The sequence below is a fragment of the Hydractinia symbiolongicarpus genome, chromosome 9, assembly GCF_029227915.1.
Source record: "Hydractinia symbiolongicarpus strain clone_291-10 chromosome 9, HSymV2.1, whole genome shotgun sequence".
Taxonomy (NCBI): domain Eukaryota; kingdom Metazoa; phylum Cnidaria; class Hydrozoa; order Anthoathecata; family Hydractiniidae; genus Hydractinia; species Hydractinia symbiolongicarpus.
Window position 1 is genome coordinate 26366729 of NC_079883.1, and position 17013 is coordinate 26383741.

Here is a 17013-nt window from a genome sequence, read left to right on the forward strand (position 1 = left end):
TTTAAATATCATGTTTTCCCTAAAAACTTATAAAAAATATTAAAAAGTCACAGTTTAGAAAACATCAAGTTTTTTTCGGTTGCATAGCATCGTCTCCCACAAAAATTTACACAAAATGTGAAAATCAACCGCTTAACAACACAAAATAATTTTTTTTTCGGTATGATCCGTACTGCCCTTTTCCAAACATCTTAAACCGAAATGTCAAAAAAGTGGCGAGTAAAGGGAGTAAATTTTAAATCAACAAAGATCATTATTTTGGAAACATTGTATGCAGTCCTTCTTCACGAAAGTTTACACAAAATGTAAAACAGAATGGTTTCTGTGTAGCAAATTTAAATCAACAAAAATTAGTTTATTCGACAGGTGGTATATTGTCTTTGCCCCCAAATCAGTGATTTTAGTATATTGCATACAGTACTCAACCATTGGAGTTTATACAAAATATGAAAAATACAACTTGCACGGTGTAAAATGTTATTCAAATAGTCAGTGGGTTTCCCCGTCTTTTTTTATACCGCACTGGGTGCGTTTCACTCCTTGAGATATCATTTATCGTGACAGACGGACAGACGTATATGGGTGTTATAAAATGGATAAAATTTATTACTTTTAATATATATATTTGCATAAGTGAGAACCCCCTACAAAAGTTGAACATGAAATGTTAAAAAAAGTATTTATTTATTATTGAATTTTTACACTGGATTAAAAAAAGTTACATTTCAGTAGGCTAAGTACTGCTATAAATGTGTGCCCTGTTTTATTTACAATAACAAAAATTATATTAAATTAAAGAAATAAAAAGTATCTAACGGAAAATAAAATACTCTAATTTTTATTTTATTTATACAGATGCGAAAAAGAAAGAAAAAGAAAAAGTGGAACTAAAAACAGATGGACTTTCAGCGCATTCTTACATTTTGAAAAGTCCTCAATCTTTCTTAAATCATTTGGCAGTTCATTGAATGTTTTTGCACCGCAGAAATGAATCATATTCATTCTTATATTCAAACTTTACACCAGGCAGTCTAATTAACGAATTTTTGCCTCTATTGTTTTTTCTATGACTCATCAATTTAAAATATCCATCGAAATTTTTCACACAGCTTTCTGTCGATACATTTCTTCACAAAAGAGCAGTTGTTCATTTTCATACAACATTCGTGACTTTTTAGCGGGAGGTTAACTCTACTAATGATCATAAAAGGCTCAGTTGTGGAGTGATTTGAGTTTATCAATTTTTAGTTTTCGTTTTGCTTGTGTGAATTTGACTATAATATGCTATGACAGGCATAATGAGCATGTTGTAGATGTTGACAACATCAGCTTTTGTAAGGTATGGTCTAACTTTAGCCATCAGCTTGATTTGATTCGAAGCTTGTTTGCATTTTGCTTCAAAGTCAGTTAACAGTGTTAACGCTGGATCAACAATATTTTCCAGGTATTTGTATTCGTCAGTATTGTTAATTTGCGTCGAAAATCATGTCGAAAGAATTGATTTTTGTTGATTTTAATATTATTCAATTCAAATTGTTCTCCTTTAGCATTTCAAATTAAAATATTGTGAAATTTTCAAAAAAAACCCGCGAAACTATGGAATTTTCTTCCAGCAAAAATACTCTGTGGGAATAAAAAAGTCGTTACATTATCCTAAACAGTTCAGTGAGTCTTTGGAAGATTTTGTGGCTCGTTACATCTCCTATAATTCATGCTCAAGAAAGAGTACTCGCCAAAGGTTACAAAAGTTTTAGGATTTGCACACACATTCCTGTGGGTATGAATACTGGAAAATATCGAGTCAAATAATTGTTATTGAAATTAATTAGGTTTTTGGAAGCACCAGACCACTAAAAAATATTTCATTATTTTTAAGGGAATTTTGTTTTTAAATGGATTTATTTTAATTCTGTGGTCGGTTGTGTGCATTTTTTACCTGCAGGAATTAGTTTGCATTTCCATTACTCTTAATGCATAATCAACACAATATGTTGCGCGGAAAGTGTTTCACATAATTATTCTCATGCAGAATGTTCTTTGCAAAAAATCGAAAATTAATTTTACATCTATTTTAAAATACCCGCATACGTCTGTCTGTCTGTCTGTCACGCAAAATGTTAGCTTAGCTGCGCACGTAGCGAGATGCACGCAATGCGGTATAAAAAGGACGGGCGAACCCGTGGATTTTTCTACCGGCTAACGACCAGTTTTATATAAATGTACCAATTAAAACGTGCAGATGTAAAACGGCAACATAACTGTATAGTAATTCTGTCCGCTCAATATCCATTTTCATTTACGTTTTTGTCGCATCTAAATGTCTTTGCCGTGATTCCTGATATTATTTCGTTCGTCGATGCATCATAACTACAATATGGTTTAATTACTTCTAAAACAAAAATAAAATTATTACCCTTCATTTATTTCGTATAAAAGCTTCAAATGTTTTAGCAGCTCCTGTGAATATACCAAGTTATTATTTGATTTCTGCCTTGTTATTCTCTGTCTCTATAAAAAAGCCAATGACACAGTAGTGGTGTGACAATGCAATCCTGACTTCACTTAGTAGTATGCCAATCAATTTAGCTGTGAATGCATAGTTGCCAATTCAGGCACATTCAATCTTGCCGGCATCAATTTGGCTTGTCTAGTATCGCAACTAAAACGGTTGCAATTTTATCGGTGCTTTTTACCACTAGCTTTAATAACCCTAATAATCGTAGCCCTAATAAAAGGTTTTTCTAAGACTCAACACGCAAAACGGAAATTTATGTATAAACAAAACATTGTATGCTCTAATAAAAATTTATTAATTAAAGGTAAACAAGTGACTCATTTAATCTACTAACCAGGCCTTTTTATTCTTTGCGACCACATTTTCCGCCTCAAGACAAGTACCGACGCAAAAGTAGTACTAAAACACCTGCTACAATGACAAGAGTAATTTTTAGTGACATTTTGTTGTGGTCAGCAGCAACTATAAAAAAAGGTAAAATAAATTAATAAGGATCGTTTGATGAAGTTATTTTAGCTTGTTCTTAAACATTTACTTAATCTACACATATTCACACACGCATCCCTTTTAGCCATCATTTTATGAGTTCTGTATCTAATCTCGAGGTTTATTCAAAACAATAACAGTATTCAATATTTGATTACAGTAAAAAATAACTGACACCTTTTTGCATCTATTTCGGAATAACACACATGACGTACACGCTAAATCTTCTCATTTTATAAACACTCCCGGGCCATGGTGTGAATTTTCACACAATCTGGCCTACACATGTGCCCAAGTAGCGCTTTTTGCAGCATACTGGGGCCAGAGATTTGAATTTGTGTTTTTTATCAATTTTCACAACTTCATAGAATAAGAATTGTCTAAGCAGGTAGTTTTTAGCGTTTTCTCAACGTATTTCCGGATTCTGACGGCACATCGCGTAAATTTCTGCAAAATACATTCACATCTTGTTAAAGAAAATTTTGTACATTATTCACACAAGTAATAATATACACTGTTTATGTATAGAGACACTAACTCTGAGAATGTCAAACTGCACATCCAAATGTTTAACGCGGACATGGGACCTTAGCAAAACCACATTTTTGAAACACTTGCTGTATCTAAACACGGCTTAACCAGTGTTTATTGACTTATTTATTAAATTGAACCAATCCAGACCTTCTTTTTGACACCTATATTTCGATTACCATAGTTTTGACACATTTTTTTTCTTGTATTGGAAGCTGTTGTGTGAATTTTGTAATACCATACCAGATGAGGATTTACTACTCTTACCCGAAAAACATGTAGGAACGTTACAGTATTCCCACAGGCGCGAAAATTCATTTACATAACACCAGGGTGCTTTTGCATATCCTTGAGGATTTCTGCAAAAGTTGTTCTGTAAGTTGCTATAAAGTGGTGCAGATAAAAATGGATTAATACTCCAAGGTAGACATGTCTTCCCAGCCATAGTAATGTTGACAGTACCGTTGTACGACTCTCCATTTCCTTCATAACAGTGTTCGGTATAATTCATTTCTGCATATGTGAAAGCTAAAAAAATGATTAAATATTTTACCTTATTAAATGAGTTAAAGAAAAAAGGGTAAAATTAAGAGCTAAACAACTTAAGTAATACATTGACACCAGTTGTCTAATTTCAACGTTCAAACCCAACCGTGTTTGGATACCATACTTGTGTTTCAGATTGTTGCCCTTTAGTGGATTAACCTCCTCTAGCAGAAGTTCTTGAGCAATTATGTGGTTAGAAATTGTACCATTCATTTTTTTAACGTTGTATATCTAGCTTACGCATCTAAATATCATACACCTTCGTGGTGTGCAGACTACACTGTAGTTAAAGGCTAATGCTGCTTGCTAAATATAAGAATCTTATTGGGGGTTTGTAATCATGCGAAATTACTTTCTTGAAGTGATTGCACACTAACTTCGGTGATTATTATTTTTATTCGAGAAATGGTAACTAAGTAACGTGTGCTCATGTCCTTCATTTACCTGTTGAAAATAATGTCGTTAGGAACGATCGCATTTAATAACGCTTGTTCAATAGAGCCAATTGGACTGCAAATGATGATAGTAGCTACTACGTCTCTAAGTTTCCTTATCAATGGCTTTACAGAAAATCAATGTTAACCTAAGGACGAGATAACCCTACAGAGTTTTGCGCAATTTTTTGGTTATTAAAATTTTTCAGGCAGTTATTATTTACACAAATACATAAATCTGCATACAAAAATGAACTTACGAAGTAGTTGACAACGCTCAACGTTGTTGATTTCTTTCTTCGGAAAGTTGCTACAGTCACTTGCATTGGCAATTAATCCTGGATGAGGAAGTTTGTCTGGGCATAGTCTATAGAGACGTTCGTAAAGCCCTATACCGTCCTTGATCAAATTATAGCAATCTTTTCTTTCGCAAATTCTTCGACACGGTGGCGATATAACAGTTTTATTATCACTTTTTGATACCAAACATGTTTGATGTCTTACAAAACATGATAACTGTATCACCATATTTGCACAAGCATACATTGTTTTGATGTTATTGTCTATGAAGAGCTTAAATGAGCTTAGCAATGGATTGAAAGCTAAATTCTCAGTACAGCTATAAAACCTAAAAAATACCAAATAATAAATAATAAGGCATTAAAATTAAATAACGTTATTGAAAGGAGACGGACGGGCAAAATGTATTAAAGATGGGTATACATATATTATATACAAGTATTATAGACCAGTCTGGGAACCCGGTGAGTCGGCAAAATGTCGACTTCAGCGATAAGTGACTGAATGATCCGGTGCCTGATCGAAAGTATAAAAATTTCAAACATAACAGTAGAAGTTGCAGCTGCTTTAAATAAGCATTACACTTTACATTATACTTACATCAGCGAAAACCAGGTTTACAAGGATTCCAAAATTAGGCGCCAAAATTAGTACCTGTCGTGCTCAAATATTAAGTCAAGCATTCTGTGTGCGTAAACTCTGCCCTTTTTTCTTTTAAAATAATGCAAAAGTAAGGTAGACCATTGCATGTCTTGATTGGAATATCTTCCTTGGTATATTGATTGATTTGTCTTGTAATTTCGCAACTGTTGCATACAAACTCCGTTTGGCAGTACAACGCTGTAATTTTGGCATCTAAAACAATAAATCTTTTAACAAATTCTGCTACATGATTAACCAAATATTTGTGTAACGATCTAATCTATGAAATACAATTAGTTTCTTTCAAGTGACAAAAATGAAAAATAGTAAACGCAATAAGCCTTTTTCCGAATCTCTTTCTGTTTCGCGAAGTATACTTTCCAAAATACCGAATACCTTGAAAACAAGATTTGTTATGAGCAAATGTTTACTTTGCAGCGACGAAGTGCATAATATGGTTTGTTTACTTCGCAATATTTGCAATATCATACAATGTAATATTCATACAATCTAACTATCAACCTTTGGTAGTAATGGCATATCAGCTATATTTGCCAGACGCTGGGAGCCATTATAACGACTAGTTTATTGTTTTACGAGCTAAGGGAGTTAGGTAAACCAGCTTCGGATATGATATGATAGGTGGCTTACGCTAACTTATTACCAGGGTAAAAGTTCGGCATCGATATTTTCGAAAGTCGGGAAATGTGATTGGCGAGAACCTTCGTCATAGCGGGCAATATTCCGCGGTATTGCCCGCTACCATAGCAACTGTGTTTAAAGTTTTAATATAGTAACATTAAATGTAAATAAATGACGGAAAAAAGTAAACAAAACGCGAAACAGAAGTGAAACTTACTTTTAATTTTTAAAAGATTTCTACGTTGTAGCTACAATAAAAACCTGTAATGGTTACACGATATTTGATTTCAAAAAATTATATTTTTAATTCAAATCTACGCTCCATATGGGAATAGTTTCTATAAAGACATGGTTTCTACATCTTGCTTATAATTTTATATTTTGTAAAATGCAGTACCCGGATAATTATCCATATAATAATTGAATATTGACCTCTGTCACGTATTACCCTCGCAAGCTCGGGCGATACTTTGACGTCGGTCAATATTCTCCGGTATTGCCCTCATAAACAGTTTATTATTCCAAACAAACGTTAAATAAAATATTAATACTTATAATGAATGTTTAAAGTCGCTAGTAGTGTTATAGTTAGTAGATTGTTTCCACTCACGGCCATTGACACGAGAAGGAATAAAAAATGATAAATCTTAGGCTGTCACATCTTCATTTTAAGCTGTTTATTAATTGTGTCATTAATGTGCCATATTTTTCAAACAACATTTGTAAAACTAATATTAACTAGGCTGACTGACGGCATTTCTAAATTAGTAGGTGACTTATATTGTAAGGGATGGATTCTCCTGTCCATTTCTGTTAAATGGAACAACAAGAGCAGTTAGCAGTACTTACAACCCATTTTTCACCAGTTTGTAATTTGAGGATTTAGATAGTAATATGACTTTCTTATGTTTGTTGGGCAAGTTGGACTTTAAACCACCTGTTCCCCGTGTTAAGATGCCAAAATGTAAGGAATTCACAACTTTTTTGCTTCTTTTTGTTATATTTTAAGCCATTAATTAGTTTTGTAAAACTAAATATTATAACACTAGTCGTTAACCCGTGGAAAAATCCACGGAGTCGCCCGTCGTGTTCGCTCGTCCTTTAAATTTACCCGTCGCAACAAAGTGGATAAAATTATATCACATTTCTTATTCGTGCACACTTTAAAAATGTCGTGTTTCCGTTACGGGACGCCGCTTACGCGGACACACAGACAGACGACGGCTATTATTAAAGAGAAGACATGAGGTTGATAACAGTAAATACAAAGTCTATATTTCCGCCTGAACGATCATTACAATATTCTGATTTTTTGTATTGAAAGATTTTATTTTTTAAATTTCGCCCTGTTCTTGTAATCACTTAAAACAATTTTTTTTAAAAAAAACTCTCTTAGCAAAGCAAGTTTGTTTTCTCCCAATCAATTTATCAATTGTTATTCAAAAAAATAATGGCAACTCGAAAGTTCTGACGTACTTCATAGAAGGAAAGAACTTAGGCGGTGAAAACAGTGTAAAAACTTTGTGAAGTCAAAAACTTTTTGATTTTATTTTTTGCAAATCGTCCCTATGAAAGAATTCCATGAAGATTTTACATATCTAAAAAGGGAGAAAATACATACAAGAAGCTAGCTTATAGAAACAGTGAGGATGGGATGTGTTTAAATATTAATAAGCACCTCACAGCTGTAATAAGACTGTTTAATAAAAAAAGACGTGTGTTAAATGGAGACCTCAAGAAGCAAATTGCTACTTACGAAGGGTTTTTTTAAATATGCAACTTTTTGAAGATCTTATAATTATAATGAAATCATACAGGATACCACACAGAATAAGGCTAACCACACCAATGCTTAATACATTCTGTTGATTAACTTTCGCGAATTTCTGAATGCACTAGCAAATATTAAGATAAAATTTTATTCCCATCATTCTAAAAACGTGGCTAGGCAGATGGTTTAGCTATTATATCTGAAAAGAGACGCAAAATTAAGACATCTAGAGATGTCTTAATTTTCTTTTTCACACCACAATTGCCAATACCATCTTGTGTTAACCCTATTTGGTATGGGCTTTTTTGAGCCTTGCAAGTATGGGGGGCATAAAGAGCCCGCGGGCTGTAACTTTTGTTCTGTTTCGTTTTAAGTGACGAAACTTGGCACAAAGAAGCATCAATATGTTGTGACTTAATTGATGACAAAGTATTTTGGTTGACATGTCATCACAGGAAATGATGACGTCATAATGAGACAATGGTTGGCGAAAATATATCTTTTTTGGAAATTATCGTTTTTTTTATCTTTTTTAAAAATATTTGCAGTACTAGTCATTAAAAAACCTAATATAAGAATGTAAGTCATTATTAGAAACATTTACAGGTGTTACAAAAGAATTTCTGTAGAGAGAAAATGGAAATCAATTAGAATTCAAATTTGTTTAAAAAAATCGATATTTGAGAACCTTGGTGTTAGTAGCTGTCATGGAATAAAACTTGGTATATCAATGCGCATTCCGGTCAGTAAGTACTCAAACAAGGCAGATTGGATTGACATGTGACAAAATGATCTATGATGTCATCATTTGACGATAAATATAAAAAATAGGAGAATAGAAATATTCCGGTCTGTAAATTACCAATATTCCGGTCTGCAAATTACACAGTGTGTATGTCAATATTGTATGATGACTTTATGTCAGTACTGGTTAGTTTATAAAACATTTGTTTTTAGCACTACAGCAAAAGTTGATATGACCACCTGTCAATAAAGGACAAAGTGACATTGACAGGACAATTTTTGTAAAAAAAAATTGGATTGTCCGAAAGACCTATAAAAGTTAGGAAAAGTCCTAAAATTTCAAGGAATTTCATCCAGTAAATAAAAAGTAATGGGACTTTTAAAATGCCGCGGACACTTTATGCCCCCCCCTCCCTCCCCATACCAAATAGGGTTAACTACGATATTAAAAGTCAACATTTTGTTGATACATTCTTCACATTTGCAAGTAAAGAACTAGCGTCCTAACTTTGCTCATAACTAATCTCGTTTTCATGTTATTCTGCATCTTTGCATGTGTATGGATCAAAAACGGATTGGCTTCTGTATAAAGGCTGCTTTCCACTTAGTTGGATCGGACCGGATCGGATCAGACTGGATTGCGGTCCGTTTAGTTTCTGAATTTCCACTCACGAAACAGAATCTTGGCGCGCATACATGGCTGCCTTGGAGATTCGTACTTTGTGTTTTACCATACTGATTAAAAAATACATACAGAGAAGACGAAGAAAACTAAAATATAATTTCTTTTGGTACGTCAACTTTCTAAAGAGCGTAAACAAAAAGGAGAATACCATTTGCTTGTTCAAGACATGTGATTGTTTGATCACGAGTACTTTTTTCAAAAATTTCGAATGTTGCCACAAAAGTACGAGAAACTTTTATAATACGGTGCTCCACTCATAACAAAATCATCATTACGAAGAGAGAGTTATCAGCAGATCAACGCTTATGTATTACACTAAGGTATCTAGTGACTGGTGATGCTAAAACTGCCATTGCCAGTAGTTATCGTGTTGGCCTTTTTACAGTTGGTAAAATAGTCAGCGAGGCATGTGAAGCAATTTGGGAAAAACTTTTGGAAGCAGGCTATTTAAAACGTGCAGCAACACAGAAACAGTGGTTATCCATTACCTACCAAATAAATTTCCTTCTCTCAACATAGACGTTTTTCGAATAAGCGCTATAATGGCTGCATTTATTAATTCTAAGTCACATGACCAGAAAAATACTCTTCATTGGCTTAAACATTGATCCGGGAAAAGTTGAATGTTTTTCAGGTTTTTTCAGATCCATTTTGGATCGTTCTGGACTCAAAATATGCGCAATTTCGGTCCGATCCAGTCCAATCCGGTCCGATCCAACTAAATGGAGAGGAGCCTTAATGTACAAAACAATGGGAAGATATACTTACTTTATTTTAAAGAAGTCTTTAATCGATTTGGTTACAGTTAAAGCTGGCGCTGGAAAGCCTGTGAAAGAAATTACATAATTAATGGGGTAGCTAAAAGTTTGGTGTTAATATTGATGTTCAAGTTACAAGAGAAGTCCTGAGGTGATCTTAGTACTGCTAGGCGGGGTTACGCAATGCAATGTTTTTAATTAACAGTTATTGCACAGTGCCGAGACAAATATTTCACCCAACCTCCTACCCGGGGCTCTCAGACGGCGAGATTGTCACAAAAATCAGAGAGCACTGGGGACGAGGTTAAAATGGACCCAATTAAAATAGTTCCACAGCCTTGTGTCACACAAGAACCTGCCCTTGTGTACTGTCGCATAATTGGATAGTTTTACCTCGCAGATTAAAATCTATTGCAGCAATCTGTAAGAACAAAGTGCACATTCTTAAAAACATTGACTGTGCGCCATAATGTCGATACAACTGCGAAACTAAACCGCAACAATAACCATTCAGGGAAATTTATTTACTAATGGTTAATAACAAAAAAGTAAAATCAATAATTTTTTTGTTATTTCTATATTATTCCATGACTGGTTGTTACGATTACCAGCTTATAAATGTTTGTACCGGTTCTTTGCTCACGAGCTCGTTACAAAAAAAATCCCTTAATATTAAAGAAGAAAATGCTGCACGTATTAAACAACGATTGTTGTATTTTAGTCGAAACGAAAATTGTACCTGAGATTCCTAGGTACAATTTTGCTATAAAAGATTTTGATAATGAAAGTGAAAACGACGTGAAAGTATTGACAATACTCAGAAGAACAATAATCACATTATAAAGTAAATTAGCGAGTAATTGCAATATACCGCGAATGATCTTTTTATTTGATAGTTTTGTTTCGGCTTTGGTTCATCGTCAATTCGACGTTTTTTAAAGTTGTTTAAAGCAATTACTTTTATACGTACAATATTCACAGCGGGTAAAAAAATTTCTTTAAAACATTTTTTGTACATGCACTGCTGACGTCAACAGAAACAAGCTGTGCCTTTTATCGACTTGTCTTTTATAATAATACATAATTTGTGTGTGTCTGTAACAGGCAACGTAGTTGCTGTTAGTAGTATGTGAGAGAAAGAAGTGCAATGTGATAGGGGATACAATAACAGAATAGTGCTGCGTATGAATACTATCTGGAAATACTATCTGAAAAACCTGGAAGTATAACCCTCATCAAGCATACTCATGATTTGAGCCTACTGTAACCAATGTAACTAATTTTTGAATTAAAAAAAATAGAGAAATATTGTTAAAGAAACACAATATTGTCACAACCATATTTCATGACCACAGATATAATTATACCTTTCCGCCTTTCACAAGTGATATCTAAATGATATCTATCATTATCTATATTTGATTTTTCATATTTTTTTATTTTGATTTGTATATTTGTAATTAATTACAAATTCCTAACGAATGTTATGTCTTGTTTAGCTAGTGTAACGTTTCAAGAAAAGAAAAAAAAAATGATAACACAAACATTAAAAGATAACTCAAAATTAGAATAACAGCGCATTAGTTTATGTTGAGATAAATGTTTACTTACCAATAAATGTAATACATGCGTTCAATAACATTAACCAAACATTATATCTGTTTATTGTTACTTCTTTCAGTACAAACAACAACCACATGTTAAAAATAACAATAACATTTATCTTAAAGTCTAAAACACTTTGAAAGCTTACAAATGCTGCCAACAACATGCTGTTTTGTGCTGCCATAGTAAAACTCCTAAATTATAATGATAGACCGACAAGGAACGGCCAGGAATTAAATCAAGACAATCAGAAATCGACGGCCAAATTAATTGCACTTCAATTTTTTTCCATCCCCAAATTAATTCACGATATAAGTCAATTCGCCCCAACGCTAAATAAAATTTACTACAAAGTTTTTACAAATAAGGTACTGCCCTATGCTTCATTCAGCTACAAAAAAAATATTTTCTGATTTTGATGTAACTGATCATATTCCTTAAAGAAGAGGCGTGCTAACGAATATTATCAAGAGCATAAGATGAAATTTTTTACATTTATTGCACCTCTGCATTGTCGTGTCCCAGTTTTGTCTCCAAAAACAGTGTACCGTTTACCGCTATTGTGAAACAAATGCCAACCTGAAATATATCTTAAATAGCTGTCCTCCAAATGTGATAAAAGGAAACCATAGAAGTGTTTTTTTGTAAAGTACAACATATTGTACAGGTGCGCTAATGTTGTGTACAGGTATGTAATATATTGCAGCAGAGAGAACGACAAACACAAACGATATCTTTTTATTTCGTTTTTACTTTGCTACTGAATATTATGTCTTTTCATCTTTGCTTCTTCTCGTTCTCTTCTAACTGGACGTTTATTGAGAATGGTCTGTTAAAAACGTCTATGGTTTTCAGCGGATGGTGTCCATAATTTTCACCTATTCTGCGCCCAACTTTTTTTATTGAATTCAAATTCCTTTTCAACTTCAGTTGTTATAATTTTTTGTCGGCTCCCTTTAGTTTCAGTACCCTACTTACTGTAAAACTCGTTTTTTTCGTTCTTGGTTCATTTCTTGGTTCATGTTTTAGTTTAGCTTGTGTTCTAAAGCTTATTTGGGTGACTATTTTTGACTTGTGTTGTTACGCTCTTACACTGTTTGTTTACTTCCTAAAACTGTCTATAGCAAAGTAACTACTTAAAAAGGCTGTGTATTACCTCTTTGAGTTCAAAAAATAGTAGATTCACTCTATGTTAACCAAATTTTCTAACGATAAAAATTTTGATTTTAGACAAAAGTTAAAAGCGAAATGCTCTTGAACTAGTTTGACCCTTGTCAGGATAGAAATAGCGAAAGGCGGAGCGTTAATGACAGTGAAGTATTCCCGAGAAGGTGGTTGGCTATTAAAAAATCAAAAATCTTTAAGAGGGCAGGAATTTGTGTTACATTTTAGAGTTAATGTTCTTAGATAGAAAGGCATGTGAACCTGGAGTGTCCAAATTTGTTTTAATTTGGGTTTGTGTTCTCATATAAAAAAGGATGTGCACAAAGTGATACCAAACGTGCATGATGTACGTATTGACAAGTATGTGTTATACGAATGTGTGTTAAAATTCGCGAATGATTAACACTGCCCATGCATTTGTTTTACACGATTGTGTAAATATTTTCCTGTTTTCTTTCTAACGATTGCATTTTTGTTGTCTTTGTGTGAAAATCCAGTTGGTATAGTGTTATCCATATGACGATTTTTTGCCTTTTCATTCTTGCTAGTAATACGTTTGAGTACTGACAACATGTTATCTATGTCATTTACTGTGCAAATATCAATACAATCAACTTTGCAGGACCTTTGTTGATATCAGCACCAATAGCAACTAACGAGGCTTTCTTTGGTACACAATCGAATAGTGTACACATAGACAGTGATAAGTTATAAATACCGATAGGTGAAAACATTTCTGATAAATAACTAGCTCGATAATAAAAAGGTTATACCAAATTTGCACTGACCTTAAACTTAAAACTTACAACACTTAGTGATGTTCATTAATCTTTTTTACTGCCTTAGCCGATGACATCAGCTTTTATTAGCTTTCTCATCACTGCATCTCCTCATCGATTATAAAATAAGGCTGTTGGTTATCAGTGGGCTTACATGTAACACGTGCTTCTTAAAACTACTTCCTGTTACTGCAATAAAACTTTGTATTATAATTCATGAAACACATAGACAGTGTACACCGGCGAAAGATTTTAAGTATTTCTAAAAAATGCGCACGGATTTACCCCACTTGTTTTTCCTCCTTAACCATGCTACGTCTTTGATACTCCCTTTTTGTTAACACGATTTACAACATTTTACAATATTATTATATGTTAAAACTGTGGAAGAATCCACTTAAATTGAATGTGCTTTTTATTACAAAAAGGTTTGTTAGTAATTTAGTAAGGCTGAAATAAGATTTTAAACTTAATCCTGCGCTTCTAATCACAAAATGAAATGTTGTCAATTTCATTAAAAAGTTATAAACAATTAATTAAAACTGTTGAACGAAATAAACAACAATATAACAACGGCAATTGCCTGTGACTTTACTTGTACAATAATTTATAACAAAGTACTCGTCACGTTTCCCAACTACTTACAACTTTCCCAAAATTCCTAAATAAGGATTTTCTTCGGCCAATTAGAATCGTAAACAAAACGCTTATAAAACACTTTTATAGGGGATGTATTAGACGCTTTAAAAAATATATATTAACACGCAAACAATATAATCCACTTTGCCTGTTACAGACACACAAAACTGGCCTATTGTTATAGAGAGAAAAAAAATCCATAATCAACTGATAATATATTAACATATTCCAAATTACAGTAAAGTAATAGCATCTATGGCCTATGGCATATTTGCACGATTATATTTAAGATTGAAATAAATTATTAAGAAGAAACTAATTAAAGATTTAGTGTAAAAAAACTCACTGAAGTCGTGTAACAAGATAAAGAATAGACAATAATCATAAAAGAGTTAAGCAGAGGATGAGTTGTAATAAAGCTAAAGGGTCATGTTACATAAATCATAAATTCCAAACATTAAGAAAAAAATCATAAATAAGAACCAGAATGAGGTTAAATTGTGGAAGTACATTTGTTGTTGTTACTAAGAACAACATAAAAACAGGTTGAAAAAGCCTAAAAAATAATAATAGCCAGTCTTAGTTCTAGATTTTATTAGTTCTTATCAATAATAATAAAAAAAAACAAGAAATAAAAATAAAAACATCACCACTATAAACTAATTATTTAGAAACCGCCTTTTAGTCCGGAAATCAACAATGATGAACATTTAAGCAATTTTATCTCCAAAGTGCGAGACAATGCGATCATGCTTTACTTTTTGTTTATAGAAAGTTTATTCAACTTTGCACTAAGGTCCTTGACGACAACCTTTTTCTGACCACAAATTCCTTTCTTGCAAGCTTCACAGATTTGTCTGTTGTGAGCTCCTCCATGTCTGTACACAGTATCTTCCTTATCCTCGTCTAACGATTCATCAACAATATCAAACATCTTTTTTAGCACCATGACAAGCAAGCTCCTAAGGATTCGTTTGATGGTCCTTTCATGAAACAAAGGAAGTTGATATGGTGAGTCAACACAGTGAACGCAAGATTGTCCTAGGTATTGCCGTTCCATAATAAGTTTCTGATTATCTACGGAAAAAACAAAGATTACCATTGCTTTTGCAGAATTCCAATATCTTCCACAACCTCCTTGTTCACCTAAATTATCTTGGTTGTGAGTGAAATAACCCCTCGAAGTAATATAACACTTCACCCTATTCTCCTTAAGAGATAGATTTTTTTCTTCAAAATAACTTTTTACGATATTGATGAAGTTTTCATTCCAATCTTTTTCTTCTTGACTTGCTTTACGAGTTTGTTTTGCAGTCAATCCCTCAAAAGAACGTAATTTATACTCAAGTTCAGGTTTAAACAACATTGTTAAAAAATTATAAAATTTTCCTCACTAAAAATGCTACCATCTTAAATGGTTCGTTGCTTAACAATTTACTTAGCTTGTTTGTACGAATTTCTCAGAAAAAACTAATAAGCTTTGTTTCTATTGGCTTCAAATGACGTAATGAATGAATGTTGTTTATAATTTCTAATGCACGTGAATGTCTATATTTGTACATTTTTTACATTCCAATGCGAGTTGGTATTATGTATTTATAAATACTGGGGCGTTTTGAACATACGTTTACATAGCCAGGTTATGATTATACAAGAAATTCTTTGTAAGAACAATGTAATATTTTGGAAATAACAGAGCATATAATAATATCTTAGTGTACTGGGGACCAAAACCAAAAGTGAATACTTAAGAAGGTGTGTTTTAATGTGATGATGTATTACGCTTGCAGACAAAGAAGTACACCCATCGCGTTACAATCGGGTAAGACGAGTTTTAACGTTTCTCAAATTTGATACACATTTTTTTAACATACACACTATTTTCATTATACATTTTTGGGGACAAGTATATTAGAACACAAGAGTTTAAAGACATTTTTTACCTATGTATGCGAGGGACATTTTTTCAAAATTACCCAAGGTTTCTTGACGTTGTCCATCGTATTGGCTGGCGCTGAAACTTGTGAAAGCGACACAACTAAACTTCGCGGTTGGAATTAGAGAATCATTTGTTATTAAATAATTGAGTAACCAATAAAGTACAATTAGCTACATGCATTATGTTTACGTGCCTAGCTACATAACGGATTTTTAGAAGTATTCTGTAATCTTAATAAATGTAGCTACCTATTTAGACCTCTGCGTATTTTCTAGAAACTATCTTCCCAGTGAATAGTCAAGTTAGTTAGGTATACATGGCATTGCGTTTTAGTTAAATATGTTGTCACAACGAACAGGAACCCATTTTTCTTAAAAATCTAAAAATCTCATGGTATCTTTATCGAACAGAAACCTGAATACTCCTGTAGTTTTTTAGGTTTCTTTTATAAAATAGAAAAATTTAGGAAAGTATAGCAAAATGTGATATGCGTCATTTTTAAGCCTTTACAATTCCCAAGTCGATCAATCTATTGGTGTTTGTTAGTACAGTCTGTCCGACCAACATTATTCACGAATTTATGCACAAAGAATAGAAAAAAATGAATATATTACGAAGACGCCATCAGTCGGTTAAATTAGCTGCTTGTTGCTGTGTATTAAAAGACCACGAAGTCAATTTTTGACAAAAATCTACTTTTTAAACCGGGTAATGGTGCATGCGCTAAAAAGTAGAAATAGTGCTTCCTTTTACGAAATTGACAACAATCGAGTGAAAGTTAAAAACAACAACAGACAATTGAAGTTAAACTACCGTGACTGTTGCATAAGAGA

The 17013-nt window shown here is 33.0% G+C and overlaps 3 protein-coding genes across 3 annotated transcripts; all 3 read right to left on the bottom strand.

The window, feature by feature from the left end:
• Nucleotides 1–279: 279 nt before the first annotated feature.
• LOC130656955 (plasminogen-like) lies at nt 280–5102 on the bottom strand. Its single transcript, XM_057459898.1, has 4 exons — nt 4773–5102; nt 3800–4060; nt 2850–2977; nt 280–2389 (listed from the first exon to the last, which is right to left on the bottom strand). Exons 1-3 carry the CDS (start codon nt 5056–5058, stop codon nt 2886–2888), a joined length of 639 nt encoding a protein of 212 aa, XP_057315881.1. The 5' UTR covers nt 5059–5102; the 3' UTR covers nt 280–2389; nt 2850–2885.
• A 213-nt stretch (nt 5103–5315) lies between these two features.
• Nucleotides 5316–11825, bottom strand: LOC130657883 (uncharacterized). Its single transcript, XM_057460873.1, has 3 exons — nt 11666–11825; nt 10065–10122; nt 5316–5667 (listed from the first exon to the last, which is right to left on the bottom strand). Exons 1-3 carry the CDS (start codon nt 11823–11825, stop codon nt 5460–5462), a joined length of 426 nt encoding a protein of 141 aa, XP_057316856.1. The 3' UTR covers nt 5316–5459.
• Nucleotides 11826–14995: 3170 nt separating this feature from the next.
• Nucleotides 14996–15607, bottom strand: LOC130657884 (receptor-transporting protein 4-like). Its single transcript, XM_057460874.1, has one exon. It carries the CDS (start codon nt 15605–15607, stop codon nt 14996–14998), a length of 612 nt encoding a protein of 203 aa, XP_057316857.1.
• Between the last annotated feature and the right edge of the window lie 1406 nt (nt 15608–17013).

Coding starts and splice junctions, on each gene's coding strand:
- LOC130657883 (XM_057460873.1), bottom strand. CDS start 11,825: ATGTTGTTGGCAGCATTTGTAAGCTTTCAAAGTGTTTTAGACTTTAAG. Junction 10,123..11,665: donor CGCATGTATTACATTTATTG/GTAAGTAAACAT, acceptor TTTCTTTCACAG/GCTTTCCAGCGCCAGCTTTA. Junction 5,668..10,064: donor AAAGACTTCTTTAAAATAAA/GTAAGTATATCT, acceptor TTATTGTTTTAG/ATGCCAAAATTACAGCGTTG.
- LOC130657884 (XM_057460874.1), bottom strand. CDS start 15,607: ATGTTGTTTAAACCTGAACTTGAGTATAAATTACGTTCTTTTGAGGGA.
- LOC130656955 (XM_057459898.1), bottom strand. CDS start 5,058: ATGTATGCTTGTGCAAATATGGTGATACAGTTATCATGTTTTGTAAGA. Junction 4,061..4,772: donor TGAGCGTTGTCAACTACTTC/GTAAGTTCATTT, acceptor TCATTTTTTTAG/CTTTCACATATGCAGAAATG. Junction 2,978..3,799: donor CGTTCCTACATGTTTTTCGG/GTAAGAGTAGTA, acceptor CTTTTTTTATAG/TTGCTGCTGACCACAACAAA.